Raw genomic sequence first — 12,807 nt, forward strand, 5'->3', positions numbered from 1 at the left:
CGGGCTCCAGAGGGTTGTGCAGAGCTGCCTGCATTCCGAAGCCTCGGGCGCTCTTCAGCGCGCCCGGGCTTTGCACAGCTGTCTGCAAGCCTGGGGAGACCGGCGCGACTCCCTAGGCTTGCGGATTGCAGGCTGTTCTGGGGTCGGGGGAAGCTCGGGCTTCCCCTGCGCCAGCCCCGTGCCTGGGGGGGGAGGGAAATTTTTTTTTCTTTATCCCCCCCCCCCCCGAAAAAAACTAGGTGCGTCTTATGGGGCGAAAAATACAGTAAGCACAAGTTTACAAAACATGGGATCAAACTGCAATAATCTTGAGGAGATGATTATAAGGCTTGTGCAAATCTATGGGCTCAAATCTGACATTATTAGAGCAATCCATAACCCTGTTTAAAGTTACCCTGTTATCTTCACTTTGGCTCAACTGCCTTGCTTTGCAACCCCATATATGTTTACTCAGAGGTAAGCCCTATTGAGGTCAGTGGTACTTCCTCCCAGGTAATTGTGTTTAGGATTGCAGCCTTGCAATAATTAATGTAGCACCTTCAACAGTATCTTCATTTCTAAACTTGAACAAAGGCTCACAAGTTTTTCATGACTAGCAGAGCTTTGAACCTAGAAGCTCTTACTTGAATTCTCTCGGCACTTCCAAGGTTTCATACGTAAATCCTGCCCAAACTGACAAGTAATAAAAATGATGTTGCACAGGCCTGGCTGGCACTCGGATCTCTAAGCAGCTCTGTGCAACTGCTAATAAATTTTGTTCACGTACATTCAACAATGTGCTAGATAGCCTCTCGCAAAATACCTTGGAAACCCAGTAGCCAGGAGCACTTGGCTGAAGTGTGGGTTTAAAGTGCATAAAAGATGTTTATCTAGCAGAAATAGAAGCAAACTCTTGTTATGCTGAATCTACCTTGTTAGTAATAATAATAATTTTATTATTTATACCCTGCCCATCCAGCTGGGTTTCCCCAACCACTCTGGGCGGCTTACAGCATATATTAAAACGTAATAAAACATCAAACATTAAAAACTTTCCAAAACAGAGCTGCCTTCTAAATGTTGTGTAGTTCTTTATCTCCTGGACATCTGAAGGGAGGGTGTTCCACAGGGAGGGCATCTAAAACTGTTACAACTAAAGCTGTATGGGATAAGTTTAAGAACTCCAGAAAGGAAGGGAAAGACTTTTTTAAATAAATCAAAAAAGGTGTGGTTTCTGTAAAAACAATAAAATGTAAATCAGAAATTTAAAGATAATCAGGCCAGCTGGGGCCAGCATATTTTTAAATTCATGTTTCCTTCTATTCTGCACTACAGCTTGAATCACCTTCGTGAAGTTCACTTTATGATAGTTTCTGTGAGTGTATTTAATATAGCAGCTGAAGTCTTAAAAATGTGGGGTGGGAATGGTTTTCAGATTGCTGAAGTAGCCATACATAGCCAGAGATCATATATAATATGATCAGTACAGCTTATCTATTTTTAAAATAATTCAAGAACAGAGCATATTACAACAACCAAGAAAAAACATGAGCATTTAGCGGGCAAGAACCGAAAACAGGTTAAAAGCCCAGTGGCCTAAGAAAATTTTAATTGCCCACCTAAATGGGAATGTTGCAGGTCAAAATGGAATCACTGAATTGTACAGCTGGAAGGCATCAACGGTGCCTCACAAGTGTTGCCCTTTACTTTTCCCCACATACCTGTATGACGAATTGCCGTTTACTCTAGTGGGGACAGAAATACAGCACTGCAGTACAATGGGGGAGAGCCTGAGTTTCTTATGGGAAGGTACACATTGCCCCAAAGATTCCTGCATTGCAGGGGGTTGAAGGAGATGGCCCTCGTGGTCCCTTCTAACTCTGGTTCTGTGAAATACATCGTGGACTTGCGTGCAGAACAAAGATGCTCTGAACTCAAGCCTTTCAATATACATGCCCTCTGTTCACTTCCATCCTTCCTAGCATATTTGCAGAGGTTTTGCTAGTTGGCTTTTAAAGTCTGAACAGGGATCTTTTTTTTTTAATTAAAAAAAACTGTAGGGTTTATGCGTTTCTGTTTCAAGATTAGGGGAAGGGCTGAAAGGTTGATGATGCTAACGTTCTTGAAAGTAACCTTTAACAGATTTCCACAAGAGAAGATAGTTTGCACATGTATGCTTATTACCTGCCTACTTCCATCTGCATCATCCCCTGATGCATACAGCTGCCACACATTTTAACAAGACTGACTACTTCCATGCCTTTTCTCAGGGTTCTGGACCCTGGAAGCAATTTGTATGTTGCTTGTTAAGCTTTCGTGTCACCTGAGGTCACAGACCAGCATCGAAAGAACTGCAAAACTCGTTAGGCAAGTCCAAGAGAAGCTTGGTTGCTTTTGAGTAAAATATTTGAAAGGTTAAAACGATGGAACATGGGATACCCCACAGTTTTGGGGCACGGTGTCTCCTCTGAGAATGTTGGATATAAGTGCTTGATTGGCGGGTTTTTTGTTTTATTTAAAGAGAAATAGTTTAGAGGAAGGGGAGAGCCTTGTATGCCTCTCTCTTAACCAGATGTGCTGCCTCTGGGCTGAGCACCTACAGTTTGCATGCTATTATCCAGGGAGGGATGTGGGTGGCGCCATGGTCTAAACAACACTGAGCCTCTTGGGCTTGCCGATTGGAAGGTCGGCGGTTTGAGTCACTGCGATTGGGTGAGCTGCTCTTGCTCTGGCCAGCTCCTGCCAACCTAGCAGTTCGAAAGCATGCCACTGCAAGTAGATAAATAGGTACCGCTGCGGCGGGAAGGTAAAACGGCATTTCCGTGCTCTCTGGTTTCCACCACAGTGTTCTGTTGTGTTAGAAGCGGTTTAGTCCTGCTGGCCACATGACCTGGAAAGCTGTTTGTGGACAAACGCCGGCTCCCTCAGCCTGAAAGTGAGATGAGCACCACAACCCCATTGTAGCCTTTGATTGGACTTAACCGTCCAGGGGTCCTTTACCTTTATCCAGAAAATTCATGGCTTTCTAAGCCCTGCAGGCCTCAGCTGCTCCCTCAAAGAGCAGGAGTAAGCAGTACACTGAGAGCCTGGGAAGGAGGGCTCCATTGGATGAACATAATGATGCCCAGGAATTCATCCTGGTAGACCAAGAAAGAAGAAGAGGCGGCCTCAGCCTATGGCAATCCTCTTCTCGCGCACTGAGCTGTGTATGTACAGATAGGACATTTAGATAAATAATGGGGAGATAAAGAAGCAAAGCATAGCAAGGGATTAGACTGAGTTAATGTGATTTCACATGCTTCAGACTTTGTTTCATTTGGGGATAAAGACAAAGGTATTTAAAGCATTTTTGAAAAATAAAAGTCGTTCCAAGGCATAGCCATAAGTAACCACTTGTCCTTAACCTTCGGTTTTGTTTAGATTACCATACATTTCTCTGGGGATAAAAATGGCTAAGGGAGGAACTCGGCCCTGACACTGTACCATGATATATCTCTTAACAAGAACAGAGGTAGAATTCCTGAAATATCTGAAGTCACCAGAGGTCACTATGAAGTTTATACAAAGGCTGGACTCCACGGTGTTCCATTTATATTTCATATGTGGATATTCAAACAAAAGTTTACTTTATTTACTGGGAACCTGAGGAAACAGGGAGGTTAAGTCAATAACGTCCCAGACAGTCCTAACAAATTCACATATTTAGCAGGTATCGGAGGATTGTTTAATCAACATCCTTCAAATGCATTTTTAATGGCTGCACTTAACAGGGTTTTCGTAACTGGTCAAACGAGTCATGAAAATGCTAAAGACTCTGTATCTTCTGATACAATATTGTGTATATTACCTGACTTTCAGCTATATGGGAATAAAAGCTGTCAGCTATGTTTGCTGCCCTACCACCCTGGCTGATATTTGTAACTGAAAATCAGTAACAGGTGTCATTTTTCCCCCTCCTTACCTCGGTTAAGAAATAAGTCCATCTGTAGATGTTACCAAGCCTCCCTACAGAGAGGTGAACATTGCCAAGATGGGCAGAAGCTCTTTCCTCATTTGTTTTTTTAAAAATACCATACAAAGGTAAGAGTGTGTCAGGAAGCCTCATACAGGCCCGTTGGTCCATGTAATTGTACTGATTTGAGAGATGGCTCTTGATTTTTTAGGATTATTGGAAATGTTTTTGTTCCCTGAGAGGTATTTTTAAAAATTAAAAAATTCCAAGCACTCAAGTGGAGGGTTCTGTTGGACCCCCAGTATCTATCGGCCCCAGCCAGCTCAGCCAGTAGTCAGGAATGGAGGAAGCCAGCATCCTAAACCCCGACCCTAAAATTTTATGTGCTTCCTAACTCTTCCACAGAGTCTGGACAGGAAATGGCTTGGCATGGTCAGCCATTTTGTGTTGTCTTAGCTGTCATAAGGGGAAGTGACCCTACGCGCAGGCTATAATACATTTCTTTACACAATTTATGTTGTTGCACCTGTTGAACTACAACAACCTCCAACATCTCCAGACGGCATGGCCAGTGTTCAGTGATTATGGGAGTTGTAGTCCACAACATCTGGAGGGCCAGAGGTCACCTAACCTTGCCTTAGTCTACAACCCAAGGACTAAGCAAGCACATGCTCCTATATTTGCTCACATTGCCCTTTCTTCTTCCTTTCTTCCACTTCCCTTCTCTCTTTCATGAAACTTTAAGATTACAAGATGCTTGGGGCAGGGACCTGTGTAAACCTCCATATACATTACTGGAGAACAAATTTCAAATTTGGAGGCAGTTAAAGCAATTCTCTCAGGTCCAAACCATTAGAGTGAGGCAGTGGAAGACAGGAGTGCCTGGCGTGCTCTGGTCCATGGGGTCATGAAGAGTCGGACACGACTAAACGACTAAACAACAACATTTACTGCTTTAATATCTAATGTGGGGTCCCATATTAGAGTGACCACTTATATATCACCACAAGAGAGAAGACAAATTGTTGCAAAATGGGCACCATGGCTTTGGTCCTGCATACCTGAAGGAGTGTCTCCTCCTCCATCGTTCAGCCTGGACACTGAGGTCCAGCTCCAAGGACCTTCTTGTGGTCTCCCACTGCAAGTAGTGAGGTTGCAGGGAACCAGGCAGAGGGCCATCTCGGTAGTTGCGTCCTCCCTGTGGAATGCTCTCCCATCAGATGTCAAGGAAATAAAACAACTATTTGACTTTTAGAAGACATCTAAAGGCAGCCCTGTTTAGGGAAGTTTTTAATGTTTGGTGTCTTAGTGTTTTAATTTGTTGGAAGCTGCCCAGAGTGGCTGTGGTAACCCAGCCAAGATGGGTGGCATAAAAACTTATTATTCCTACTACCACTACTACCTTCTAATGCAGAGGTGTAAATGTAGAAACAATTCCTATAATTAAAAAGAATACAGCTTATCTGAATGGGGCAGACTCCACAGGTGACCTGAGTGCATGCTCAGTCTGTTCCACATGGACTAGCCATTGATGTGAAACTTTGGTTTTAAAAAAAAGGTAAAGGACCCCTGGGTGCTTACGTCCAGTCAAAGGTGACTATGGAGTGTGGCTCTCATCTTGCTTCAGGGGGAGGAGCCGACGTTTGTCCACAGACAGCTTTCTGGGTCACGTGGCCAGCATGACTAAACCACTTCTGGCGCAACAAAACACTGACAGAAACCAGAGTGCACGGAAACGCCGTTTGCCTTCCAGCCACAGCGTTACCTATTTATCTACTTGCACTTGCCTGCTTTCGAACTGCTAGGTTGGCAGGAGCAGGGACAGAGCAACGGGAGCTCACCCTGTCGTGGGGATTTGAACCACCGACCTTCTGATCAGCAAGCCCAAGAGGCTCTGTGGTTTAGACCACAGCGCCACCCACATCCCTACTGTGAAACTTTGAGGCTCCTACTCTCCCTTCTTTATCTTTAAATAGAACTTGGATCGTGATAACCCATCAAATAAAGGGTTGTCCTCAGACAGCAGTACATAAAGTAAGACATCGTCGAGCTATCCCATATTAATCTTCTCATTTCCCTTTTCCTCAGTTATTATTTAAAAAAAAAATACAGTGGGGATGAATTCTTATTAAGTCAGCAGAAAGTCCAACATTGTCTGCTTCAGGAGCTTTAGTCAATGTCAGGATGAAGAGAGGAATGTCTTTCGCATGCTTTCCTTCTCCAGCTAGCCAGTAGGTGGGTGTGTTTAACAGAGGAAAAAGCAAGGAGGAAGGAGCCTGTCAACCAGCCTCCCCAGCTAATTAGCTCAGCCTACAACAAAGATAAGCGAGCTGGGGAGGAGGACCCCCTGAAGGGTCTTTTGAATCTGGGCAATGTCTGATTGGCAGATGCTGAGGGAGATTCTTTGGTAATCCAGTTTATCAATGAGCTGCATAAATTCAGGACAGGGCTGGAAGAATTCAGGCATGTGGTGGACACTTTGTGGATGCAGTCTGCAAGAAGGCAGCCCAAAATGGACAGAACCTTGGAATCTCTACAGCATATAATCTCCCAAGTCCTGCCTCACAGGGACCCTGCACTTGCGTTTAAAGACTGTAAGTACCAAAACAAAGTTTCTGGACTTTGCATTTGAGTCAGACAGAAACCTGTAACAGGGATGTTGTATAGATCAGCCCATCAAATGCTCTGCTCTCTCTGTGTGTGATGTTTATCAAGATATTTTTTTCCTGCAAGAGTTAGTGCTGCGATTCTCACTGGCATGGGAGTAAGCCCAAATGAACTCAGTGGGTCTTACAACTGAGTAGATATGCTGTGTAGTAGTAAAACTTGGAGGGGGGGCGGAATTGAGTACTATATTTGCAATCACAGAATAATGTACTATACGTACACACTTCAAATCCTAGAAGAGTTTGATTATATGTTTTATAAAGTTTTGCCTGAAAACATGCCAAACTGTTTACCGTTTACAATTGTACCTATATACTAAGATTTACATATGTTCTTTCATCGTAACTCATGTGCTATTTATTTGTAGGAATAATGCTAGTTACAAGTCACATGCACGCTTCAAACTGCATCTGAAAACAATCCTATTTATAAATACTGAGGCTGTTTGTTCAATAAAATTTGTATTAAAGTCTGTTAAATTAAGTTCCAAGAAGGTCTCAGTGTCTCAGACTGACTGCAATCCTGTACACACTTGACTGCAGGTAAGCACTGAGTAGGACTTACTTTTGAGTAGACATGCATACAATTGCATTATAAAACAGCTTCAATTTGCTGCCTTTAAGCAGACACTGCTTACTTTCTAGTTAAAGCATTGTTTATGGGTCCCTCTGTGATCTTTATAGGACAAGGTGTTAATTCATATAAAAGAGGGCATCAGAATGCAACCCAAAATCTCTTGACTGTGCTTAGAAGAGAAAATCCTTATATATTAAAGAGGAAACCAACTTGAAAATTCCCCAGAATTTATCGTGATGAATCAGACTAATAATGTAGTCTCACCTTTTCCATCAGCATGGTTTTTTTTGTTCAGTTCATTGCTTTTTCATAATTTGTGAAAACTGTCAGTTATAATATTAGTCTAAATTACTCAGTCACATTGCAGAAAAATCACTACGCTGCCTTTGCTGGGCAACATTTCGCAGAGAAAGTTTATTATTATCTATATTACACTCTGCGGCACTATGGGGGAGACACTCTTTGAAAGTATCTGCTTAATTTCTTTGTCAGGAGCTATGGTAAGAGTTAGCAACTTCATCAGCCCTTTGTGTTCTTTCAAAAGGAGCATGGAATGAATGACTTTAAATAAGCAGCTGGCGAGAGAGAGCGAAGTTGTGTATCAGTTATTCCATACATAGTTTGACAGAAATCAAGAGTTAGACAGATAAACACAAATACAGCTCCTGAGGCCACCCAGAAGGAAAACTCAATGCCATTGCTTCAGTCCCACGTTAAGCAGCAGTTAACAAACCTTGTGGAGGCAGATACATCCCACAAGCACAAAGGATTTGATCTAGAAAAGGTGGGGAACTTCCCCCCTCCCCTCCCATTGTGGCAGATTCCTGAAGATCATCTGACAAGGTTTTGATTGAAAATGTATGTACTGGCCTCTCAGACAAAGTTATTGTGACCACCCACAGATCTGTGGGCTGGAAGAATGGCTACAATAAAGCAGGAAAGCACATGGGGATGGAATACCATTTTCAATGGAATCTTATCACAAAGTGGGGTTAACCATTAAAAAAATAGTCCTCCCACTAGAATATATTGAATATATTGCATCCTGTTAACAGGCTTTAGCCAGCTGAATGCTATCAGTCTCTACATTGATGTAGAAGAGGATGAACCTCCAGTAAATCAGTGTTTCAGAAACCTTACTTTCAATATAAGTGTCTGCCATGGGTTTGTATGGACTTGTTTTTTACATGAATTTACTGATCTTTTCTGTGTTGTCTTTAATGGTTTTATGGCTGTGCTTATTGTATTTTCTACATCACCTTGAGAAATGTATATGGAAGGCTAGTAGTAGTAGTATTTATACATATGTTATTTATTTAGAAGAATTCTATTATCTACATGAATCCCAAAGGCTGCTTATATTTCCCATTCACTTCCCCAGCAGTTTCAGTATATAAGGTCCTATAAGGATTAAATCCTTGTTCCTACAATTATGGTATTTGCCAACCCTTTGCTTTCTCTTTTCCTGAAATCATTCTTACCAGTATTCAAACTTGAAATGGAGATTTATGTAAAATCACATATGTACAACAAGTTTCATGGCCCTATCTTAAAGCTCAGGGCAGATGTATCGTATGCTGCTTTTCTGCATATTTTCTGCCCCTTTGGAAATGTATGTGGGAGTCAAACAGGAGTTTCATAGAGTCATAGAGTTTATAAGGACACAGAAGATCATCTAGTCCAACTCTCTGCATTGCAGAAATATGCAGCTGTACCATATGAGGATCAAACCTGCAACCTTGGCGTTATCACCATCACACTATAACCAAGGCTGAACTTGAGATGTCAAATTCTGTCTTGAACAGACTAGTATTTGAACTTAAAATGCCCTGAACACATATACCAGATGCTGTTTCAGTATCAATGTTTAAGGGAGATATGTTGCTACAAACAGGAAACCAGATGAGAAGCCTTGCTTTGCTTGGTCAATAGCATTCTCTAGCTCCATAAGCCAGAGGGAAACAACAAGATGTGAGTTCTATGAGTATCACCACTAAAGACCACATATTATTAGGTTGTTATGTTATCCTAATCACCTGGGAATAAGTACCTTTGATAGCCATGGAACTAATTCCAAGTACTCTTTGTGCAGTAGGATTGCTGTGTAAATCCCTTAAAGTGGGAACTGAGAACCTGTGTCCCTCCAGATATTGTTGGACTACAATTCCCATCATCCCTGATCTGCTGTCTGAGGCTCGTGGAAGCCGGAATCCAACAACAACTGGTGATCACAGTTCCCAATCCCAGCCATAAAGGAAGCAAGCAGCACGTTGTTATGCTATTTTGAAAGAAAGATAATACTGCACTTACATGACCTGACCACCAAGGTCCTCATGGCCAAGACTTGTTCAGTGCTGCAGCATTACAGATATGGCATGAGCATCCTTAGACAACAGTAAAAGGGAAGATGGATTCTGTGGAATCTCAAAGGACTTGGGGTTATATACAGCTCAGTTCTACTCAGAGTAAACCCATTGAAATTAATGGACCAAAATTAGTAGTGCCCGCCAATTTCAGTGGGAAGGAGCACTCAACTGGTGTTTTATGGCAGGTGTGTTCTGCACTATGTAGTTGACACAATAATAGTCCTTTAGTGGTGGGTTTATTCTGCTTTATTACTTCTGTGATGGTTCCCCAGTGCTACCATATTATTGCTGTCTGGAAGACTACAGCACAACAAAAGCAGGACCAATATATATATTTTAAAAAGCCCAGAACATTGGTGGTATGAAAATGTAATGGGATTTCAGCAGGGAGGTACAAAAAGTATGGAATGCAGGGCTGTGTGTGACCGCTCTGATATCATCATGTGAGCAATAAAAAAAGGACATGTGCAGGGCATTGACTAGAATTGGATACAGCCCTTAGCTTATTTTCATCATGAAGCGGTTATACGATCAGCCCTTTACAATCTTCTCATTTTTCTGAATTATTTGAGCCAATTACTTTGGAGATGAGAGAGAAAATGCATAATACAACTGATGAGCAGTTCCCTCGTTTTTTACAAAAAAGGAGGGGCAGCTAAAATGTACTGTGTATTTTGTATCACAAAACCAGCCCAGATGAGGTAAAAAGGGGCAAGAGTGGAACATTAACCTGCCCCTGCAAGGGCTCACTCACAGAAGCAAGGAAATAGTCTCTCAAGCAGCAAGAGGCCCAAAACATTACTCAGAAAGCCCTTTAAGAGGCCTGTACCGGCCACAGACCAGATCCATTTGTCATAGGGAGGTGGGACACATGGACAGAGTCCTCCTTCAGTGTCTCAAGCTATTCGTGCTTATGTGTTACGGTTGACTCAGGTTGTTCCAAGGTCAGCCAGAGGTAACTGAATTAAAAACAGGTTAGAAACCTACAAATTCGTGAACCCTCCATGCAAAGGCTATTTCAATTTCTCAGTGGTTTGGCTTTCTGCAAACTGAAAGGGAATTATGCCTTACAATAATTCCAGGTTTACCCTTGTTTGTAGGCCAATTACATAATCTGTAAAAACCACAAACAAATATCCATGGCCTCATCAAATGGCAGCCTGATGACCACAGTCTTTATGGATTTTTCTAGAATAAGCATGGCCACCATCATTCTTCATATTTATTGTTTTATTAATCATCTTGGGATCAGAGCAGTACTTGAAATGCACAAATGAGAGCGCCTGGGCCAATTTCAAGACACATGAAACTCCTTGTTCAGGGGTCCTAATGCTAGTTTTGAAATTGTCTTTGGCAAGAGGCCTGCACAGGCAGGGAGCCAAGATCCCCTTCTGAAATAACATGATCCTCAAGGCCACCACCAGGAGACCTCACGGAGAAGTGGAAACACACGCTGATGCTCAACAGCTACACAAAGGATTATCTGGGAATAAATCACTGATAACTGCCTCAAGCTGAGGGCAGTGGAAAAGCTTCAAGACCTCAACTCAAGTCCTCCAGAGAGGGGAAGCCAGGAAAGTAGAAACATAACTGGATGCTTCAGAAATCAGTTCAGAGGCAATGAGTGGAGCAAGGCTAGAGAACCTGTGGCTCTTCAGAAGTTGTTGGACTTCAACTCCCATCAGCCCCGGTCAGCATGGTAAATGGCCAGGAATGTTGGGAGTTGTTGTTCAACAACATCCTGAGACACAGGTTCTCCATCCCAGGTGTAAAGTCTGGCCCTCATTTGACTGCCTTCATTAATCAGGAATCTCAAGCAACTGTTTCAGCTGTTCTAGTATATTCATCTTATCTGATGAAACAGTACTATACTCTAAGCCAGTGTTTCCCAAACTTGGGTCTTCAGCTAATTTTGGACTATGTTTCCCATCATCCTTGATCACTAGTCCTGTTAGCTAGGGATGATGGGAGTTGTAGTCCAAAAACAGCTGGAGATCTAAGTTTGGGAATATCTGCTCTAAGCTGAGGATGACTATGCATCCACTTCTTTTGTCTTCGAGGAACAAATTAGATATGTAAGCAGCAGGTGTGTGTGTTTCAGAAATGAATCCATATTGATATATGGCAGGGATATGGAACCTGTCATCTTCCAGTATTCGCTGGGCTGCAGTGCCCATCATCCCTGGCCATTGGCAATGCTGACTGCTGCTGATGGAAGGTAGAGTCCAGCAACAGCTGGAAGGCTACAGATTTCCCATTCCTGCTGTAAAGGGATGAGAGGAGAGATGCAAACCATACTAGGGTGGGCCAATAGGGAGATGCTGAATGGTTCCACTTTCTTCTTGTACCTCGCTGGGGTTTTACTGCCCTCCTGACTCTGAAAGAGATCGCTTTTTAAAAGCAGTTTGGGATGAGAAAGTGTAAACTTCGAAAGTATCCCCTAAATCACTTTAAAATTTGTCTCCTATCGTTTTATAGCAACTGAACAATCCACCCTGTTCTGATGCACAGGTTCACTGTAATCCTCTTCAAAGACACCTGAGGACTCCAGGAGTTGTCCACGGAGTGCTCAGGATGCATCTCTTGCAAAACTCTGGTGTAGCTAAGAGTGGCTAAGAGATTGACCCGTGAACTGGGGAGTGCCTTGTTCATATTTCATCTTGTGAAGTTGGGAAGGGTGGGCCTTAGGATGGAACTAAGCAAGAATGGTTTGGAAATGAAGTCAGGGATTTGGTAATGGTAGATGAGAATATGACCAAAGATGATTCAGACAAATGGAAGGTCATACTCTTGTAATGAACATATAGATGCGAAATTTTAGGTTGTGGTGAATAAGGGTCTTTGGGGTAAACAGAATTTCTCTCACACACACTCATTCATGATACAGTAGTGCCATGGAGACTGAGGCAACATGTGAGGCAATTTATGACAGTGGTTATGGTCCCAAGGCCCACATATAAGTCTGTCCAGACCCTCCACCAATCAATTGCTTTGTATATTTGTAACTTCAGGCTCACACCACTTAAAGCTGTCCCATAATGATATGCAGATCAGCATGGTGGTGCTGGCCCTCTGCATCTTTGGGAGCTCCTGGGACCCCAGTATCAAGTAGGAGCCCACTTCTGGCCCGTCTTGGGCACCCCCTGCCCCTTGACTTCTTCCTCCTCCTCTTGTCTCAGTGCTCTGATCAGCACTGGTCAACTGGTCTAGTTGCTATTTACATTTCCCACAATGCCCATGGCGTACTGTCGCTCCAAGGCATGTGGA

The 12,807-nt window shown here is 42.8% G+C and overlaps 1 protein-coding gene across 1 annotated transcript in view; it reads left to right on the top strand.

Annotated features, from left to right (window-relative positions):
• Positions 1-5,951: 5,951 nt before the first annotated feature.
• LIX1 (limb and CNS expressed 1) overlaps positions 5,952-12,807 on the top strand; it is a 37,852-nt gene continuing 30,996 nt past the window's right edge. The window contains exon 1 of the mRNA XM_083404350.1: positions 5,952-6,525. Within this exon, the coding sequence (XP_083260476.1) occupies positions 6,417-6,525 (109 nt within the window). The 5' untranslated portion in view covers positions 5,952-6,416. The remainder of the gene's footprint in view (positions 6,526-12,807) is intronic.

This window comes from Podarcis tiliguerta (genome assembly GCF_965153285.1).
Source record: "Podarcis tiliguerta genome assembly, chromosome: 11".
In the NCBI taxonomy this organism is placed as follows: domain Eukaryota; kingdom Metazoa; phylum Chordata; class Lepidosauria; order Squamata; family Lacertidae; genus Podarcis; species Podarcis tiliguerta.